At 45.4% G+C, this 22500-nt stretch overlaps 1 protein-coding gene across 4 annotated transcripts in view; it reads left to right on the top strand.

The window, feature by feature from the left end:
* The window catches only part of pdzd2 (PDZ domain containing 2), a 177180-nt gene extending 158561 nt beyond the window's left edge, over nt 1-18619 (top strand). For all 4 annotated transcript variants that reach the window (XM_063195231.1, XM_063195232.1, XM_063195230.1 and 1 more), the window contains 10 exons: nt 297-462; nt 2704-2974; nt 3762-4533; nt 5566-5710; nt 8223-11325; nt 11810-11927; nt 13249-13350; nt 14390-14681; nt 15846-15980; nt 17836-18619. In XM_063195231.1, coding sequence (XP_063051301.1) covers nt 297-462; nt 2704-2974; nt 3762-4533; nt 5566-5710; nt 8223-11325; nt 11810-11927; nt 13249-13350; nt 14390-14681; nt 15846-15980; nt 17836-18002 — 5271 coding nt within the window. In that variant the 3' untranslated portion in view covers nt 18003-18619. The remainder of the gene's footprint in view (nt 1-296; nt 463-2703; nt 2975-3761; nt 4534-5565; nt 5711-8222; nt 11326-11809; nt 11928-13248; nt 13351-14389; nt 14682-15845; nt 15981-17835) is intronic.
* The last annotated feature ends 3881 nt before the right edge of the window (nt 18620-22500 follow it).

Below are 22500 nucleotides of genomic sequence, written 5' to 3'. Positions count from 1 at the left end.
TCCCCTGTGCTCCAGCAACTGTTGGTTCACCTTGCTGGCAGCCATTTTGTCATAACGACACACACACACACACATACACGCACGCAATCACGCGTGCATGCACACACCGCCGCCAACCGCCTAACCCCATATCCCACCTCTAATGTACCTGCCTGCCAACCTTCCCAGGTTTTGTGTAGTGGGATTTGATCCCCTCTCTCTCTCTCTCTCTCTCTCTCTCTCTATCTCTCTCTCTCTCTCTCTCTCCCTCTCACTCTCTCTCTCTCTCACTCACTCTTCGTTTGTTTACTCCACAGCAAGGGTCGTTGAGTTCGGAAGCTGAGCTATCGCAATACTTCTCCCATGACATGCCCAGTCAGTCATCGCTCTCGGAAACCATGGTGATGGGTTCCAGCGACGACGACATGCTGCATCATCACCACCGCAGTAGCTCATTGGACGATTCTGCCGTCTCGGCCCTCGGTATGACACAAATGAACAAATAAATATATATAATATTATTTTGGGAACCTCAACCTACTACATTTTGTGAAGCCGAAAAAACAATTTGAAAGATTACTGTCATGAAACTTGCTTGTCATGTATGACGTAAATGTCACTGTTGGTCTTGAGTCAGACCAGTCAATCGATCCATCAATCCAGTAGTCTCCAAAGTATTTTTCACAGCACATTATCATTCCCAGTCACCAGCCACTCATCCGTCATCTGCTATCCACTGATAACAACCACTCATTTGTCTTCTGCTGCCTGCGCATTACTTTGCCATATCAGCTTCAATGTCATCTATCAGGCAATAAACCTTCAATAGAGTATGTATTATTCAATATTCTGACATATTAAGACTTACATTTTAATAAGACATACACTATAAAGGTATGAAGACTTACATTATAATGAAATGAATCATAGTGGTGGATTAAGCAAAGTATGGTGTATAATATTGTTTTGTTTTTTTGCATAAGCTCAAAAAAAAACTTGCAAGCCAGCTTGCTCTTGCTCACCCCCCTGCTTGATTTGTGAAAAAACTTCACACACAATTGTCAGGGGGACACCCTGCCTGCCTCCAGGTTGTTTTGTTACTAGTTTACAAAGTCAGCACTATGTATTTTAATGGCACACCCAGGGAATAAGAGACGCTAGTGGACGATCAGGAGATGTATTAGCTGAGTGTAATAAAAAGCTCTATGTGTTTACGAAACACTTAAAAAACTCATCTTTATCTCAGGCCAAAAAAGCAGTTTATAGCAACAGATAAAACGGTTGTCACATTACTACTGTGGGTTGCAGGCCCAATGACGGTCAGGGCCGTAACCAGACATTTTCAAATACAGAGGTCAAATACAGTGTGCTGGGGGTGGGGTATACAGACTGAATTTATCATTGTTGATCATATATCGATTTTCGTCATAGATACATTTTACATTACTGAAAAAAATACAGAGGACATGACCTCTGTGTCCTCAATGGTAGTTACGGCCACGATGACTGTGTGAGGATTTTCAGGCCAAAGAGGCTGGTGTAATACACCAGTTTATGTGTTTACAAAAGCACTAAAAGCTCACCGACCACATCTGCCACACAACCAAAATAAAACAAGATCAGCTACAAAACAATAAAACAGGATTAACATTGTGGACTGGTTCACCTCTTGCTGTTGTCGTTCTGTAAGCTGCAAGGCCGATGGTTGTGTGGGAGTTGAGGCTATTTCACGCACAGGCTGGTGTCTTACAATGTTACAGCTGCATCTTAAACGGCAACTATAAATGCAAACAATTTGTGACTGGTTCACAACTTGCTGCTCCCTTTCTGTAGGCTACATGCCCAATGGTTGTGTGGGAGTGGAGACCATTTACATGTACACAGAGGCCAGTGTATTACAATGTTATGACTGCATCTCAAACTGCAACTATGAATACTGACTGGTTCACTACGATGTGCTGCTCCCGTTCTGTAGGGCTACATCCCCAATGGTTGTGTGGGAGTGGAGGGCATGTAAACAGACGCTAGTGTATTAGTGTTATGACTGTATAACTAAAAATCATAACAATTACTGACTAGTTCATCACATGTTGGTTTCTTTCTGTCCAACAAATGTGTGCATTACAGTATGATGACCGCATCTTAAACTTTAACTAAAAATCAAGACAGTGTCATGACACAGTCATGGACGAGTCATGAGCTTGATGTCAATTTCATAAACGTATTATGGTCATGTAAAGTTGACATTGTTAGGACTGTCTTTACCATAACCAAATGTCACTTAATATAACATAAAATGGTTGAGACACCGACATAAAAATGCATGGCACATGCATGACTGTGTTACGACACGGTTATGTCATACTTATGACGCCCGCCGTCGTCAAGTTAAGTGTCACCAAAAATGCTAATAATTACGGACTGGCTCATCATTAACTGCTCTCCCCCTGTAGACTACATGCTTAATGGCTGTGTGCTAAAGGAGGGCAGGTCCATGTACTGCACTGGCGCTAGTATTATGTATATTACAATGTTGTGACTGCATATCAAACTGCAACTAAAAATCACAACAATTACTCTCTGGTTCATTATGTGTTTCTCTCCTTCTGTAGGCTATACAGTAAGACTATGACTATTTATGACCACATCTTAACCTGCAACTAAAAATGCTAAGAAATGAAACTCTTGCTGACTGTTTCTGTATGTGTCTCTCTCCTTGTGTAGGCTACAAGCCCAGCATGGAAGGGGGTATGATGTATACAGAGGCTGGTGCCGGGGCATCTGGAGGTGGAGGAGGTGGAGGTGGAGGTGGAGGTGGGAGCAGCAAGGTGGCGTGCAGCCCCGGAGTAGCAAGGCAGGCCAGTGTGGGCAGCAGCCCTAGCTCCATCCGCAGCCCGCTGCTCCGCCAGCGCAGGGTCATGTGCTACGAGGACGAGGCCAGCGACGATGAGCACGACCCGGACGACCGCATGACGCCCGTGCCCATGATGTACAGGTAGGCCTGGAAGACGTGTAGGAGGGAAGGGGAACAATAAGTGAAACACAACATTTGTTTCAGACAACAATGGCCACTTGCATGGACTCACTCATCGATATTGATTCTGTCATTTTAACTGTATTTTCGAATCTGTGAGTAAAGGGGGAAACCGTTTTTTTTAAATATATTGGGCACAAACTATGCTGTTTTTAATTAATCCATTATGGTACGCTACCACTCATAACACTTAGGTGGGTACCGCAATGCAGTTTTTGAAAGTCTGGTAAAGGTGGATTTAACGTCACATCATTTCATGGAAACGTTAAAGACCCTTATTGCTCATCCATGACTGCATCATGACACTGTTGTAACGCTGTCACATCACGCTTATGACGCTGGCGTCAAGTAAAGTGTTACCAAAGAAACTTATCAAAATGTTACTAATGTTAGTGTTTGATTAGTAAGGTACTGTTTGCTCTTCTGGTACATCACAGTAGAGAATTAAGGAGAGTCACTGTGAACTACCTCAGATGTGGAAAATCAATTTGTGCTTTTATGTAGAGCAGTGTTGCTAGACTAGCACTTCCCATGTATGCATACGTTTTGTTACTGTGTCTTTGTTAGTATATTGACTCTTCGATTATTTTGTGCGTGCCTGCGGGTGTGTGTGTGTGTGTCTGCATGCGTGTGTGTGTGTGTGCGTGCGTCCGTGCGTGCGTGCGTGTGTGTGTGTGTGTGTGTGTGTGTGTCTGCGTGCGTGCGTGCGTGTGTCTGTGTGTGTCTGTGTTGTGTTTGCGGTGTACAGGAGGTCAGCATCAGCATCCGGAGCGCTGTCCCCAGGCATGGTGGCCTCTGGCAGCGTGGGAGACTTCCAGGAGGAGGGGGGCATCATCGTGGCCACGTCCTCCGTGGAGGTGGACGAGGAGAGCCAGGATGGCCGATCCCTAGGAGGAGGACATGGAGGAGGAAGAGGAGGCAGCAGCTCCTTGGAGTCGGAGGACAGCGCAGTTGGAGGCTCCATCCCCCCTGGAGCCGAGTCGCCCTTCCTGCCCATCCGCTGCTTCGACCACGACCGAGGAGGAGGAGGAGGTGGTGGTGGTGGGCCACAGGGGGCGGCAGGTCCCCACAACAACCTGGGCGTGAAAAAGGACCCTTATCGCGACGTCGGCGGCGGCACCGGCATTCCACCCGAGCCCAAGCGCTCGCCCAAGCTGGAGCATAAGGCTGTCACGCGCGTCAAGAGCATGATGAGCATCGAGTGCCCCAGTGGCGGCCCGCAGAGACACAACAGCAAGGGAGAGGAGAATGCCAACTCCTCCCACCCTGCTGCCGGCCCACCACCCACGCTGCACCACAACCACTCCCCCACGGGCACGCTAACCCGGAACGGGAACGGGTGCCGCGGGCCCCTCCACTGCAGGCGCGGCGAGCCCAGCGAGCTGGCGGGGGTCTGCACCATCGAGACGGTGGTGCTGCGTCGCAGCGAGAGCGAGTCGTTCGGACTCGACCTTGAGATTAAGTCCTCCCCGCTCAAGGTCGTCGTCACGGGCCTGAGAGCAGGCGGTGCAGCTGAGAGGGTACGTACTGTGTCTGTGATTGTGTCTGTGTCTGTCTGTTTATCTGTCCTTGTCAGTCCTTCCCTCCCTTTTCCTGTAGTAGCAGTAATAACCCTTTTCTTCAGACCAGACGTTGCCACTCTCTTATTCCTATGTCCACACACACCCAATACACACCTCCACTTGCCTTCCCTCCTACACACGCAAAGCCCAAAACACACCTCGACTCCACTTATCACTGGCCTAAGATCAGGCGATGCAGTATAGAAAGTGTAGACTGTACATACTGTACATGTCTGTTTGCATGTCTTAATGTTTCTGTCTGCTTGTCTGTCTGCTTGTCTGCCCCTTACATTAGAGTCTTTAGTAACAGATTAAGACATGGTCATTACCATTGTGACTAAAACAAGTACACACCCTCAACTTTGTGCACACACAGGAAGACTAATATTTTTTATTTCTCCCAAACCAACATACACACATAAAATCTGCTTCTCACAAATACGCCCACGTTTGCAAAACACATTAAAGTTTAGATTATACCACTGAGCCTGCCATGAAATTGCCTCTGTGCTCTTGGATGGATTCAAATGTCCACAAATTGAGAAACCTTTGCACTCCAGTAAAAACAGTAAAACAGGGAAGATTTACTACTATCCAGTTATTGTTAAAAAAAATTGAGGGAGCAAAAGAATACGGGGGGGGAGAGAGAGAGAGAGAGAGAGAGAGAGAGAGAGAGAGAGAGAGAGGGAGAAAGAGAGAGAGAGAGAGAGAGAGAGAGAGAGAGAGAGAGAGAGAGAGAATAAGAATGCATTATAATGTATTTGTGTGTGTCTGTGCAGGCGTGTGGGTATGTGTGTGTGTATACACACATGACTTTTTGTTTGTCAGGGCACCAGACATTGCCTCACTCTCTGCTTTTCAAGGTAGGCATAAAAGAAAGAAAGAAAGAAAGAAAGAAAGAAAGAAAGAAAGAAAGAAAGAAAGACAAGCATGTTTTCATTCCCAAATGTCTCTCTGTGTCCCCTGTTCTTCTCTTCTCTACCCTGCCAGGAATCCATGGGGAAGATGAGCGTGGGAGACGAGATCGTGGCGATTGGGGACACGCTGGTGTGCTCCTCGTCTTATCAGGAGATCTGCGACCTGATGCACAACCTTCCTGTAACACTGAGCTTAGAGATTCAGAAGCCGGTCTCAGGTGAGTCTCTTCCCCCCTCCTCACCGGCTGTGACTCAAAGCAACACGGAGTGGTTGGCTTTCTTGACGTCACCGCAATGGGTCCTATATTTTATAGTGAATGTAGGTCTCAACAGATGGACTTATTATACTGTACTACTTTCCCACCCTGTTTTGTTGTTGTTTTCACCTGCTGATGTGGTTTGGTGGAAAATGTCAGCTCCAAAAAACACTGCCCTGCCTTGTTTCACAGATTTGTTGTCTCCCCGACACTGCCCCTTGTATCAGAAGGTATTGCATTGTTCAGCAATATCACAGCCCTCTCTCACAGCCCTAATGGCTGACCTGTGGACGATTCTCCTTCAAGAGAGCAGCTTCTAGAAGCTTCCAGCCCCCCAGCCCCACAGCCAACCCCTCAATCCTTCACCCCACGCCAGCTTTAGTGCTTCACTATTCTCCTACCCACATTGCTTACCCCACCCCAAGCACCCCATGTCAGGGCTCAGTTTTCCCCAAAATCACAACACTAACATCACCGACACGTAATTATAAAGTCAACAACTGCCTCCTCAATCTATCACTTCACTATAGCCACTTTCCAATCTCCAAAGCTGGTGGTGGTGGTGGTCTTGGGGTTTTTTCTGCCCTCTCGTTCTTCGGCATTGTTATTTCTGTCCTTTTCATCAACTGTACAATTGTGACCATAAAGCCCAGGACTGCAATTAAGAGACCAGTCTGTCTTTCCCCTCTGACCACGCTGCCTTAAAGACATAGGAGCCCAACAACAGCAGCCTCTCTTTTACTGCCAGTACCCTTCCACTCCACCACACAGGGAACTGCAAGCAGCTGGCTTTGTATCCATGGTGACTATTGATTCACTTATTACCTTAGAGGAACCTTAGACGCTTAGATTTGTAGGTACCGTAGTAGGTTTGACAGTTTCCATTGTGGATTAGCTGGATTGTCTCCCGTTCTTTTAGAAGTTTTCTCTTTTTTTTTCTTCCTCGCCAAGCTTTTACTGACTCTTTGTTGCTGTGAGTAGTGCCTAAGCGCATGTTCATCTTTTTTCAATCTTTACAACTCTTAAGTATTTCAAAGCAGTGGACATAAATAATTATTCAAATGTTTTTTTACCACACCTCTGACACCTAAAACACTCTCTGTACTGCGGGCAAATGTGTCTCAACAGGCCCTCGACTGAAACATAAGCACACAAACCGAAAACCATGGTATGTGTAATTTGCCATCACGAGCGCAATCATTTTTCTTCAGCTTAATGAAAAAGTTCACACCGGGATTACTGCAAGGCAGTGACGGATATGCAGAGAGAGTTGCAACCGCTCCCACTGTAGTCATTAGTCTTGTCAAGGCGAGTGCAATTACGCAGGGAACTGCTCACAGCAATAATGCCAATAGATTTAGAGGAGTAGAGAAAAAAATAATGCCAAGTAGTGCTGCTTGTGCTTGTTTGCCCCTGCGTGTCTGTGTAAAGAGTTTTTTTGTATGCATACTACACTAATGTAGCCTATGCATACACTGTCCATCTTGTCTTCATGTTTATAACAAACATGCACACATGCATATATACCATATGTATGTTAAATATGTGTTGAAGTAATGTGTGAGTTTGCCTACCGACAAAAATGTGTTGAAGTAACACTGAAATGTGTTGAAGTAATGTGTGAGTTTGCCTACCGACATCAGGTAACTTGATATGTCTGTGTATACGGTGTACGTACATACTCTAATCCTAAGGGTGTTCATAAGAAGCTGTATAAGTCTGGATAATACCCAGGAGTTTGCAAGAATGTTTGCCTCAGATGTCATATGCTTAACTCTCAACTGTAATGTTTGTTGAGCTTTGCTGTGATTTTCCCAGTCACCTGATATTCACCTCGGAGACTCATTACTTTGAGTAGGCAGAATGATGATTTAAGCAGAACACTTTTGTGTTGAGCAAGATTGTGGTGGCTGTACTATTTTCTCATGAAGTACAGTAATGGCAAATTATGTTTTGCTTGAAAAGAGGTATTAGAGGTAAGATGCAAGGACATACTTATGATAAAACCTTTATTTTGATTTGGATTGAGATGCCTACTTGAAGAATATAAAATTCAATCTGCCAGTCTGAATGTAGTTTTGCGTACTAAAACGTGAAAACTGAGCTACGTCTGCAAGTAGATTTGTGTGTGTGTGTGTGTGTGTGTGTGTGTGTGTGTGTGTGTGTGTGTGTGTGTGTGTGTGTGTGTGTGTGTGTGTGTGTGTGTGTGTGTGTGTGTGTGTGTGTGTGTGTGTGTGTGTGTGTGTGTGACCTTTTACTTTGTCTTAATGCGAGTGGAACGCTATGTTGTTGTAACAGCTGATATTAATGGAGATCCATTAAAAACATGTGTGTGTCGTATTGTTTCCCTAACACAGCTTGGCATTTTACTGCAGCATGACAGACAGACGTGTGTGTGAAATGTTGCCTGCTGTATTTCCCCTTTGAAAACGCCTCCAGATAGTCACCCTAGTCTCACCCCTCGTTCCAACAGCTGTAGATCGACTTTCCTGCCTGATGATGTCATCGGGCTGTGATGGGCCTTCCAGAACTCCAGATTCCTGGAGGACCAGCTTGGAGGAAAATGGCTGCCTGGAAACCAAGAGCATCCCTACCACGGATAATACCTCGTCATCGTCGTTGTCCTCGGCCTCGGCCTTGGCTTCCTCCTCCAAGCCGAATTCCGGTGAGTCACCGGCCAATCACAGCAGCGATATGCCCATCACCAACATCGATGACTTCATCACGGAGCTCTCTGAGCAGGAGCAGGAAAAGCAGACAGAGAGCTCGGAGGCCACTACCACCTCAGACCCTTCAGCCAATGCCCCTCTTCAGAAGGAGAGTTCTTCTTCTGAAGGAGGCACTGGTCAGACTCAGGACACACAGGCACAAAAAGGCCTTCCGGAACTCTCCGCTGTGGAATCGAGCACACAAGGTAGCCTGCTGCCAGCCGGCAAAGAGTTTTTGAATAGCTACTCGCGGAACTTTAGTAGTAACTTGACCGAAATGGAGGTGGCTCCATCAGAGACAAATGGGGAAGGGGAAGGGGCAGGCCTCAGGCCTAACCCTCAACCTCAGTCTGAACCTGAACCCCAAGCCAAGCGCATGTATGGGTCGGTGGAGGATAGTGACTCAGAGAGCGACACAGCTACTGACAGGACGGTTCAAGAAAATGGGAAGGCGGCAGACACCAAGGCTGGTGATGGTGTCCAGCCCCAGGACACTGACGACGAGGAAGAGGTGGTAGAGATCTGCTATGATGCATTTTCTGTAGTAGCAGAGCAGAAACATGTGTCATGTGACAACGGGCCTCTGTCTCCTCCTCAGAACGCCCCACCACCCCCTCCTCAGGTCGACTCCTCCTTACATAATAACACAGAGGACTCGCCATCGCCCTCAGATACCCTCAACAAAACAGAGTGTGAACAAGCAGCTACTGTCCCTTCGTCCCCAAGTCCACCTCCTCCACTTATCCAGTCCTCTGGCAGTTTGTCCGCAAACGATGAAAATCAGAACGTTATTGCTAAAGCGGACGTAGAATGTGCCTCTAAAAAAGACAAAGTTATGGCCACACTTGTAGCCAAATCTGTGTGTGACATTGCCAATGGTAAGGTAGCCACTAATGAAAAGGTTTTGACACCGATCAAAACAGCTGCACCGAACATCACCAGCACCTCTCCTGCTATAAACCGCAGTCACGTTGCGCCACGCAGTCAGCAGAGGACGGCGAAGTTGCTGGCTAGCGGACCGCAGCACTCGGAGAAACTCCGCAGCACTTCGCCGTCATCCGCTTCCACCGTGGCCTCTGAGTCGAAGGCATCCAATAGCAGCGATGGAAAAGCGGGGGGGAAATCTCTGGCGGCAAGAGAGAGAGAGAAAGAGAAGGAGAAAGACAAAAGTCAACTGGGGCACAGTGAGGCGAGGGTAGCACAAAATAACTCCACTGCTCATCCACCCAGGAGTGGCTGCCTGAGGGAGCAAACCCAGTCCAACTGCAAGTTAAAGTTGGCTGAGAAAACCCAGCAGATGAAGTCACAGAGCAGCAACAATGCCCCCAAACTAAAAGGGCTGACCATAAAGAGTAAAGCTAGGCCACAGAATAGCGATCAGCCCCTCACCACCACCACCAAACCAGCACGTGCTGAAAGTCCAGTGCACAGAAAAAACTCGTCTTCCCCACTCCACTCCCCAAAAGCTCAGTCCAAGAAGGTAGCCTCGGTTGGCAGCCCCAGAATTACGAGAACGCCAGAGAGAGGCAGTGCAGGTTCCTCAGGTAGATTGTGTGAAAAAGCACAGGAGAAGGACGGTGGACGGAGGAGTAGCGCGGTGAGTACCACCGCCACCACAGCTAGGCAGGCAAAGCTAGCAAGTAGCTCCAAAGAGACTAACGCGGTTCAGGGGGTGGAGCAGGTATCTCAGGAATCTTTGAAGCAGAACGACAAAGACAAGTCAGAATCGGCAACCACTCAGAGGACATTCATTGAGGTGCGACTCTCATCATCTTCCCCCACGTCATCCAACACACCCACCCTAAACCGAAAACCAACTGTGAACCCAGCCAGCTCTATCCCAATCCAAGACACCAAGGCCACCCCAATAGCAGCTGCAGACAAGAGTAATTCAAAGTCTGAGGCTCAACCTAGTCGACCAAACCCCTCTTGTAATTCTCCACAGACACTCACACCTGTTAGCTTCACAGAAACCATTGATAAAAACCCTAGTACCTTGACTAATGGTTCTTCAATGGATCACAACCTTGTGTCCAGCATGTTGGATGCAAGTGATGACCCAAGGACCAACAGGTCCAAATTGTACTTGAAAGCAATGGAGCGCAGGAGCTATTCCACGGACATTAGAGGTCACTCTGACCCCAACCCCTTCTCCGTGCGCTCCAGGATCAAGTCCTTTGAGAACCTGTCTGGCTTTGACAAGACTGCGATTCGCTGCATCGATGTTCCTTACTACGCTGCCAAGCCCGCGCTGAGTCGGACTGTCTCGAGCGGTGTTCCCACCTCTAACGGTAGTGGCGATGTGACGGACTCATCTCGCTCATTGACACGAAGCCTCAGCTCATTTGGGGGGGATTCAGGCTCCCCTCCTCCATCCCCCCAGCTGGGAAGGGCCTCAGGGGATTCTCAGGTCTCACCGGCCCCAACTATGGAGGAGGCCAAAGGAGACCGGTGCTCTCTGGTGCCCCCTGTGCTCAGACAGAAGAACAACCGGGGCATGGGCGGCCTCTCCCGCTCCAGGCTGAGGGAGCTGCGCGCTCTGAGCATGCCTGAGCTCGACAAGCTCTGCACGGAGGATTTCTCCTCCACCTCCACTTCCACCTCCGCCACCTCGCCCCCCTCCTCTTCCTCAGGTGAGGTGACCAGCAAGGTCACCTTCAAAACGGAGCTGGAGGTGCGGCCTGTTAATCCCGCCGACTCGTTCGCCGAGGGCCTGCACTACACCATGGTCACCACCAGGATGAGCAAGACCCAAGGTGTCCAGCAGGGGGCGGTGTCAGAGGAGAACCACCACCATCACCAGACAGCCAAAGCCAATGGGCACCAGCCACCAGCTCCAGCACTGGCTCTCTCCAGCTGGTCTATCAGGTAAGAAGGAAAGAGTCGGCTCACTGAAAGCCATCTCTGTTTGATTTAATGCTAATAGCAGCACAGGAGGAGGGAAAGTGAGATGGGAACTGCTTTTTGAAAAAGATTGCAGGGGGGGTTGGGGTTGCGGTGTGTGTGTGTGTGTGTGTGTGTGTGTGTGTGTGCGTGTGTGTGAGTGTGTGTGTGTGTGTGTGTGTGTGTGTGTGTGAGGTGTGGTGGGTTGAGGTATTTCCCCCTCAAAGAGAGCCCCGTCCATTCCACACCCAGCGTGAAAAATATCGTATTGCGTGTCAAGTTGAAATGGGCTCTTGCCGGCATAATGTCTCTCTTGTAAATGTGCTAAGACGGGGACGGAGGTTAGATGGTATCTGAAAGGCATAGTCGGGACTTGTTATTCTGACATAGCTATGCATTGTGGTGTGGTGTGGTGTGGTGTGGTGTGGTGTGGCAGCCAAAAGCAATGATGCGTGTGTCTGTTTGGCAGCCTCGGCGAGCTGTCGGTGGCCCCCTCGCAGCAGAGCAAGCTGCAGGACGTCCTGGCCTCCCTGAGAGTCAACGTGGACGCGGTGACCCTCATTGCAGACACCAAGGCCCACGCAGAGGTACTATTAGGCTGATCTTTTTATTAATAGTTTCGATTTTATTACATTTTTATGGTACTTTTATTGTTTATTAGAGCTCAATGGGTTTCTAATATACATGTACAATGAACTGTTCTGGAGTCTTTGTAGTAGTTGTAGTTGTTTTAATGGATTTTTTTCCGTGACAATCATCTCCGAACCCAAGGGTCAAACAGAGATATTAGGTACTTGTAAATGGATCTGTCGAGTCTTTTTTCTTTGTAGTTTTGGCTTTATCAGGGTTTCTTTTTTTCATTCTGTGACCCTCATCGCCAACACTAAGGTGGAAGCGGAGGTACTACTACTAGTACAAATATAAAACCTCTTCATTAGCAGTTTTTCTTAAATTAGTATGCTTACAGTATGTGCTGTACTACTTAACTACTACTAGTACTACTTAACTGATATGGAGTCTTCAACAGTTTTTAACATCATCATCTTCATCACAAATGTTGACACAGAGGTACTGTAAGTATAAAATATATCTGGAGTCAATTAGTCTTTAATTAGACGTTTTACCAGTATATTGTTTATTCATTCTGTGACCATCATACGCATGGCCATGCAGTCAGTCTACTCCAACAAAAAAACTTTCTATATTTTCTTTTTTTCTGTCACAAGAGGCCCGTAGCCCGTAGTGAAATGAACATGAATGGGCTTTTTTTTCTCACATTCCTCTTTTCTTATAATACTGTATGCTCTTTCATATTCAGTTATGCATTTAGTTGCTCGGTGATCAAAAGCTTTCATAGACATGCTACTTTGAAGTCTGAAGGGCCATCTTATTTGTTCCTCTGAAAGGTTTCCTTGTGTGTGTGTGTGTGTGTGTGAGTGTGCGTTTGTTCGTGTGTGCGTGTGCGTGTGCGTGTGCCTGTTGGTTTACACATGCATGTGTGTCTGTCTTTGTTTGGGAACAAATGTATCCCATGTGTCAGCATTTTGCAAAGGATTGTAAGCCTACATGTATACAACGTGTTTCTTTCTTATCTGCCTATATATAGACGTCTTCATTATCTATGTATTCATGCAAAGCAGTGCTTTTATCACTTGACAGTCCTGTCTGTGTTTTACCCAGCTATACAAATACTACCTCTTCATTATCATCTATGTATTCATGTGAAGCTGTATCACATTTTAGCCCTGCCAACTATATAAATAAGTCTATTTAAATAAATAACACAAATCTATTTGGATAAATCTATGTATTTGCGTGACGCTGCAGCACTTGACAGGGCTGTCTGTGCTTTATCTGGAGGTATCAGCTGATCACTGGCGTCTCTCTCTCTCTGTCTTTTCCCCGCAGATGAAAGAGGATGTTTACTTCGTGGTGCTGAGGAAGGATGAAGGCTCGGGGCTGGGATTCAGCATCGCCGGAGGCACCGACCTGGAACAGAAATCAGTGACCGTAAGCCGGATGACTTGTCTTTGCCTGCTGTGGGTGCGCGTACATCAAGCAAACGAGTGTGTAATTAACCCTGGGCCTAGTAGCTAGCACACTGGCGGATATCTGAGTAATGGCTCTCTGGAATACTGTGCGGAGTTAGTTGCTGCCTGGTGGATTTTCCTTAGCTGTCTTAAGAGCAGGTTACCCACAGAAACCCTGAACATCAAGCATGCAAGTGCCGTACATGTACGCACATGCACAAATACAGACATAAATGTAGGCATGCACATACAGTAAAGGCCCTCACACAAACACAACACAACACAACACAACACAACACAAATACAAACACACACACACACACACACACACACACACACACACACACACACACACACACACACACACACACACACACACACACACACACACACACACACACACACACACACATTTGAGGTGATGCTTCCATGTTCCATAATGGTTCATGACTGATGTTGTCTCGATGTTGCCTCCTAGTGTTGCATACATGAAATGCCCATGATTTCTCCACTGTCATCTGAAGATACAGTACTTCTACTCAACATTACAATATGAACTAAGGTGCTTGTCCTGGGTGCAGAAACTAGAAGTCCTGCTACATACAGTATTTGTTAGAGCCAGTTCTGTACTAATGTGTAAAAAATCGATTCATATACGATTTATATACTTTACATAAAGCCCATTCTATAGCGCATTATGAGCGTATTTTTAAGGAATTATAACATCATAATTGGTCACAATGGATTATGGCTACACTCATAATGCTTCATGATGTATTATATCAACAGTTATAACTATACATCTAGCTTACTATTATAATTGATCATTAATCATTGATTATTGATAAGTGATAATTAGTCCTAACCTGTATTGAGCAGAGAGAGACGAAATACATGACAGAACTTTTATGTGCGTTCTGAATCTGATCTGTCAACTTCCGACAGTCAATACTTTATTCCAGATACCTGATTTACATTCATAACAAATACTCCCACTCCTTATCCACGTCTGCCAACAGGTTCACCGCGTGTTCACCAGGGGTGCTGCCGCAGTCGAGGGCACCATCCGTCGCGGGGACGCTATCTTTTCCATCAACGGGAGCAGCCTGAAGGGACTGACCCACGGCGAGGCCCTGTCCTGCCTGCACCAGTCCCGCACGCCTCGCCAGGCCCTGGTGGTCCTGCAACGTGGCAAGGACAGCGAGCCGCCATCCCCACGCCACGAGCCTGGCAGCAGCAGCAGCCTCCTCCACGCCTCACTGCCCTCACCACTGACCTGCAGGAGCAATGGCAGGACAACCACCGGTGCAGGTAAAATGCGGACGAATATTATGACGGGTTTTGCTGCAAAATGGTGTATCCACCATTTTTGACTTTTGCATTGTATTGTTGTAAATGGCTGTTCAGAAGTCCTATCACCTATGTGTGAATTCTTGACACTCATATATTTTGGGAACATACTTTCTAAACCTAGATAAAAATGCATTTTGCAATGCAATGCAATGGAATGCCCAATACAAAAATGTCAATTTCCCAACATTCTACAAAATGGAGATACACCATTTTGCAAATAAACTCTTTGTTCAATGTTATTACCTCTGCCAAGGATGTGATCATCTGAGTTTGTTGTATGTTCATCTGTATGTCTGTTGGTTTGTCCTTTCATAGTGTGTGTGTTTGTTTCTGTCCACAAGAGGGTGGAGGTGCACTCTCTGGGCACTTTTCTAGTTTTTGCACGAGTTGCTCAGCAATTACAACTGAAAGGTAGCATACACTAAAACAGCTGTGAAAAATAAAGCAAAAATGTAGACTGCAGATTGAATCCTTTTTGTTGTTTAATTACCAAGCTTTTAATCTCCAAAAGACTTCCTCAGGGCACACGAAAGCTTAGCAATGAAAAAAGAAAAGGATGCAGACATTTTTGCTTTAATTTTCACAATGTTATTTTCAAACAGTCTTGTCAATCCTGACATCAGCAACAAAAGAATGGCACATAATGGATTCGACCGTTTTGTTAAGGGTCTTGTTGAGCGTACAAATAATGGAAAATGTAGCTCCCTCAAATCCTGAACTCACACGTGTTACCACAAGTGCACAGGCTTTTACTACCTGTTGTTCTACCTGTACTGTATAGGTATGTACTGTGGTACTGTACTGGTTACATACAGTACATATGAATGCAGCACAATATATCATAAGCCATGCACACTCTCAGAACTAAGACTCAGTATGCCTAAGTTTGTAAGTGTTTCAACTTTAGAAATAGTTTGTGATCAAACACTGGCTGGTCAAATATTCCACACTTGGAAACATCTGTAAAACTGTGTACAGTAAGGAATCACCCCCATCCCCTACCACCCAGAGCAAATCTTTTCATGTGCTTATGGTACTAACACACTAACAAATCACAGTTGTGTTACAAACGAGCATGTTGTGAAAGAGTTGTGTTGTGTTGCTATGTGCTTGCTGCTGCAGTGATGGAGGTGAGTGCTGATGGAGTGCTGAGCGTGGAGCTGCAGAAGTCCTCAGCTGGCCTCGGCTTCAGTCTGGACGGGGGGAAGGCCTCAGTCCACGGCGACAAACCACTCAACATCAAACGCATCTTCAAAGGTAAGGTCCAGCGCAAAAATGAACGTCCAGCCTTCATGACTTGATTTCAACTGGGGAAGCCGCTGCATGGAGTTGGGTCTTGGAATTGGAATAAGGTTGCAGGCCTGTGTCTCACCCAAACTATTACGAAGATGGTATGTAGATGGTATGTAGACCCTGTACGCCTTAGTCTATGGCTGACGTGACCTTGAGCAAGGCATCTAACCCCACTTAAGAATCTGAGACTAGAGTAACCATTACCCTGTAGTATCTAAATAATTGTAGATAATTGTAGATTTGGATAAAAGCCCTCAGCTAAGTGTAATGTAATGTAACTCAGTTGGACACTAATATGATGAACCTCATTTACGACCAAGAGAATAAAGACAGTAAGGCGCAATTACATTCACCTCCATGTCGCTTTTTAGTATTTCTATCTCAAGGCCAGATAAATACAAAAGCAAGTTTCAGACCCAAAACTTGAAGCAGCCAGTCGATGTGTGCGTACTCTCAGAACTGGGAACATGGAGAGGGAGAGAGAGAGAGAGTGAGAGAGAGAGAGAGAGAGAGAGAGAGAGAGAGAGAGAGAGAGAGAGAGAGAGAGAGTGGGAGAGAGAGAGAGAGAGAGAGATGGGGGTGGCAGGTATTGTAACTGAGAGCTCCTGTGGCAGTAGGGCTGGCGCTCTGGAGCTCAGGCATCAGTTTTCAGGAGTGTCAGTCAGCTACGGCACACGGCAAACAAGGTCAGCTAAAGACGATTAGGCTCCTGAACTACGCCTCAGGACTCACTCAGTCTCACGCGCCTTTTAGAACACTGCTTGTGCCTCCAATGACTTTGCAAGTCAGCAGCAAGGGCACAGCCACACAGTCACAGGTCTCCACAGTCACCTGTTTAGGCACACCTTCTGCTGTGTGGTAACATCCCCTTAGGCTTAGGAAGTCACATTACCTTTGCTAGTGTTACACGTCGGTATTGTTGCCAACGAGGAGGCCATCGGTATTTAGATTAGATTCTTTATTGTCCCATAGGGATATTTGGTTTCACATCAGACTGTTCAGTTCCATCAGGTTAGATCTTATAGTACACATCTCATTTGCTAAACATATAGACACCATTTTCACACATAGACACATAAACATCCTCAGACATTCACATACAATACATATACTCACATCTATTAATATACACTCCAATATACACTCCTCTACATACCTATACATTACATTCCTTCAGTGCATGTTGCAATAAATGCACGTAGAGCACAGAGATACAAACAGGGCTCTAAATTAACACCAGCCAACCGGTCAAATGCTGGGGAAATTTCAGTTCGGCTGGTAGAAAAGACCGACTTACTAACCACTTTGACACAATTCTGATTGTGTTTGGCAAGTTAGATTTACATCTTCTATCCGTTTTGGCTGGTGGTGGAAAAAGTCCATTTAGGGCCCTGCATACAAACACAAAATTCTTATTATAATCACATACGTGTACATAAGTGTGTATTAACACAGCCAATAAGGATGTGGCTTGAAAAATGAATCCAGTAGAAACATGCAGATAATTAACACCAAGAATTTACCAGTACCCTTGCTTTTGTTACAAGACCTATCCTGCCAAACCTCACAAGACATGCTCTCAGCCACGCCTTTTCAACTAGCAGCCCGCGGCCTGTTTAACATTTCATGAGGCCCAGCAACTGACTTCAAATTAAATGTAGTTGAATGGATTTTTTGTGTGGTCTTTTTACGTGTCTCCCAGAAGCCCAGTGATTTTTCCCCTCTGGTAGGGAAGTTGAATAGCACTGCTGTAAAAGTACAGTAAGCTTTACTGAGTCTGACTGATTAACTGACGTTCCACCCTCTCTCTCCCCCACAGGTGGCGCAGCTGAGCAGTCTCGTGTCATCGACGTGGGGGACGAGGTGCTGGCTATCAATGGCCGCTCTCTACAGGGCCTGATGCACTACGACGCCTGGAACATCATCAAGACGGTGGCCGAGGGCCCCGTGCAACTGGTCATCAGGAAACCCCGCACCTCCGTATGACCTGACCTGGCCCATCACAAACTAAAAAGACCATCGGCAGTGGACATCTGTGGGACCGAATTCACATCAGCCAGGGCTCCCTGGAAGAAGAGGTTTCATACCTCAATGGGACCTTCCTGGATAAATAAAGGTCAAATAAATAATATCAGATACACATCAGATACTCTTGGATGGACATTTACTGTATATGGCCGAGTACACGTTGTTGAACTTGGGTGGACTTTTGTGTGACCGATTACCGGCCAGACACTCTGGGATGGACATGACTGACTACAGATGTCACAGACTCTTTCAGGGGACTTTCTTTGGGTGCCAAATTGCAGATGAGAGGACAGACCTTTCCTCTGTATGGGTGTGGGTTTGTGGATTTGTAAATATATCAGGACCTTTGAGGAGATTTCTTTCCTTTTTATGCTGATTTTTTCTACTGTTGTCATTTTTTTTCTTTCCTATCTGTGAGAGATTTAACCCTCCACTGACCTGAGGTGACTGGTGGCTTCCCAGACTGAACTTGTTGACCTTTTTCATATTTATTCATGCAGTGCGCGACCATTAAGTCATAAAGTAGATTGCCACCCACACCACCACACAACCTCCTTCATCTCCTTCATCTCCTTCATCTCTCTCTCTCTCTCTCTCTCTCTCTCTCTCTCTCTCTCTCTCTCTCTCTTCTCTTCACTCTCTCTATCCTTGTAGTGAAGTGAGGGCACTCACCTCACCTCTTCTCAAATGAACTTTGCCTCTCTCTCTCTCTTTCTCTCTCTCTCTCTCTCTCTCTCTCTCTCTCTCTCTCTCTCTCTCTCTCTCTCTCTCTCTCTCTCTACTCTCTCCTTCACCGAAATGTCCGCCCCTCCTCACCATGGCATGCATCCAGTTTTCGTTGTCTGACAGCAGTGACTCCATAAGCAGACGTACCAATAGAGATTGCCCACTGAATGGCAGGGCACAAGAGATGAAGCAGAAAAAGATACTCCTTTGGCTTACCGTTTGCCTTGGCTGCCCAGGAGCTCTGTCTCTTCCTATTTTTCACTTCCACTAACAGTAGCCAGATGTGACAACTGTCGACCAGACCAAAAGAGCTTTTGTAAACAACTTTCGGCTGAAACACACTGGGGCATTTTAGACCAGGTATCTATACAGCCTCCAAGGCAGAGTGTGTAAGTGCTGTGGTGGTGGTCACTTTATGGGGTTTTGTATTTGACAGTAAGGCTGTCAAAGCGGGGAAGAAAGCATAATTTGAATTGCAATAATATTTATAAAGAATTTCTTATTCTATTTTGGTGTGAAGACTTTTCAAATGTTTTTGGCATCCCCTGCTTGAACTAGAGTGGCCTGCTAGCACCTTCTTCTCTCCCTAGAGGACACAGGCAGTGATTTTTTTTAAACGTCTGTGCTCCCTCCAGGACTTAACCATGCCCTTGTTTGCATGAGATATTTAATTCAGAATTAACTCAATTCAATTCAGAATAAAACTCAGTTCTGCTTTGAAAACACAGAACTCAGAACTCTAAGTCGGTACCACCTGTGCAGGAAAGGGTGGAATGTCAGTTAGTAAGACACACATGAGTTCACAGAACTCGGCTTTGATGTAAGCACTTCACAATTCTATATTAAATTAAATGAAAGTGTGATGTAAACTAGACAGAACTATTTCATTCTGAATGATTAAGTCAGAGTTAAAAATATCATGTAAACGTGGCCCATGTTCACCTGGAGCTAACAGGGTTCACATACAGTAAAGTGTGCCGTGTTAATTCAACACAATGAGTGTCAAATCTGATACTGCTATGTATTGAATCAACACTGCAAAAGTACTGAGAGCAGTTTTTCATGTTCGCTCTATGACTGAAATAGTCAAGGTCAAAATCTAAAATGGCAGTCCATAGCTGGAGTTGATGAGTGATTGATTGATTGATTGGTTGATTGATTGATTGATTGATTGATTGATTCACAGGCTATTTGGCACTGGATTGACTCCATTTGTGTCATCTACAGGAATTCATAAATTGACTGTTTCCAGGTGGGAGATGGGGAAATTGGGTGTGCATCTCAAATAACCCAGACATATTTGTGTGAATTTCCCCCTCTAGGGTTTAACACCACGGCAAAGACTGTGGTGAAATTGTACTTGAACTGTGTGCGTATGTAAATATTATGGTCCCATTTGATGATGAACAAAATTTAATTATCTAGGCTTGTGAGCATCACTGATTTTTACGACAGTGTGTGTGTGAGAAAGTAAGCTATCATGAATTTAGAATTATACTGTGCGTCTAAAGACTTTGGAGCTTGACTCTCTTATGCCGTTGTGAATCAATAAATACTTTTTTTGAATGCTGCAAAATTCTGTCTCCAGTTTTATGATACTTGCTACAAGGTTTCAGGGTGAACACTTTTTTTTAAAAAAAGGAAGAGAGCTGGAAAAAAGTGTGAGATCTTCAAAACAAACTCACCAATTAGTCAAGTACATACAGCATTAACAACATTATAGAGACCTTTTGAAACACTTCCAGAGACTGCACTGCACTTGAAGGAGGGGAACATTAAATGGGAGTGCACATAGTGCTTTCCTCTGGGTAACCATAAAGGCACAGAAGAGAGTGATTACCACTACGGCTTCGAAATACAAATAGAGAAAGGGTAATTAACTCCATACATTTGCTGTGCACTCATATGGATGATAAGCTAGAGTTGGGGTCGGCCAGCCCTCCTCTTCAGCAATCCATATACTGCAGTTAATGTACGAGGCCTAGTGTAGAGCAGGCGAGAGATTCTTAATTGACCCTGGAAGGAAATGGTGTCCAGCAGCATATATACACATACACACAGGGCCGCTGACAGCTTCAGCCGGGCCCAGGGCCCAGTCATGTAAATGCCCCCCCTATCCAATACATACAATGTAATGAGGACCCATTTCTGCGCGCCCACTCTCTCTGGGCCTGGGAGAACTGACCCCTTTGTCACCCTCTGTCTGCTTCCCTGCACATAGACACCGCACACATCTGCAGAAATGTATATAGGTCTGCTATGCATCAGCAGGAACACGTACACATATTAGGCCTATACATGTACACACGCTTCACATACATTTCTTAAAAGGTCCAGGGTGTAATATTTTAGTAGTTTATTTCCAGAAGTTATGCTGCCTAAACAAAAATGTCATGATTTTTATACCTACTACCAGCATCAATTCCTAAGTCTTATCATGGTTTAAGAATTTAAACTTTCCCACCATTTAGATATAAGGGTCATGACAGTGACAGAACTTTTTAATAGAAAAACCAAAAGTCAAAGTGTGTCTAGGTGCTGCGATGTGTGCTTGTAATGTCATGGGTGTGCTCATGATTCGGTACAAAAACAGTTCATTTGACAACACTGTGTGTAGAGTTAAGCAAACTGTTAAAAAAAACCTGTGTGTACTATGTATGTGAGTTACTGTAAGCAAAACGTGTTGGGTTTTGCAATGTTTGCACAGACAGACAGACTTGACTTGACAGACGGACTTTGAGGTTGTTGTATTCCTGTGAAGAGTTCTGCAAAAAAGGTCAAGTTACAAAAAATGAGCCTTAGCGATCAGAAAAAAACTGTGATCCACTGTAGTCTGGAGTTTCTGAGCTGTGATGTTGAGCTGAAATGTCAAATGGCAAAAAAAACCTTTAGGATGAACGATGGCAAGTCACTTAATGATAATGTTGCGTATAGTCTAGATGAAACTCATCAGCACACAGCACTTCATCATTTACAGAAGTTACACCAAGACGCTCCTGATGGCGTGTTGTTAGGGATGCTACCGTACAGCGTGCAGTATCTAACAGAATTTACTTCGCCAAATGTTAAACTGTATAGGTCAGTGCTGACGTCAGATACTAAGGAAACATAAGTGGAATAGCCTGGCACACTGATATTTTATGCCCAAGGCTGTCGAGTCTTTGCATGATAAAATATTAAGGGTGGCCGAAAGTGCAAGACGAAAAAAGTGGAATATTACTTTATTTATATTAAACATCATTTAAGGCCTGTCACGTCTCCCGCAGTTATCATCAAAACAGCAGTCGCACAAGACTAATCCTCTCGAGGAATGTTTTCTTTTTGAAGAAATGCTTGAAATTAAATCCTTTAGGGTGATGCAGCATCTTTAATTAAAAACATTATTTCTAATAACCGCACTAACAATTATGTATCACAGTATTTTTTGTAATTATAGTGCATGTTTTGATGATATAGGTAACTAGAAGCACTGAGAGAGCGCAGACCTCCGCCAAGGAAGCTGCTTGATAGAACATTTGACTATGTTACACCTTCTCTTTCTGCCTCTTTTGTGGAGTCAGAAACTGGAATGTTTTGCCCTGGCCCACAATTCAATTGGCGGTCACTAGGGGTGTCTAGATTTATAGGCCAGCAATGGTGAAGAATGTTTAACAAGGTCCTGGTTCTGGTTCGCGGATCACCACCAGAATTTAATCACTTGTTCCTTGGGTCATTACCAACAGTTCCACAA

This window comes from Engraulis encrasicolus, chromosome 3, assembly GCF_034702125.1.
Source record: "Engraulis encrasicolus isolate BLACKSEA-1 chromosome 3, IST_EnEncr_1.0, whole genome shotgun sequence".
NCBI lineage: Eukaryota > Metazoa > Chordata > Actinopteri > Clupeiformes > Engraulidae > Engraulis > Engraulis encrasicolus.
This window is presented reverse-complemented; position numbering and strand designations above follow the sequence as displayed.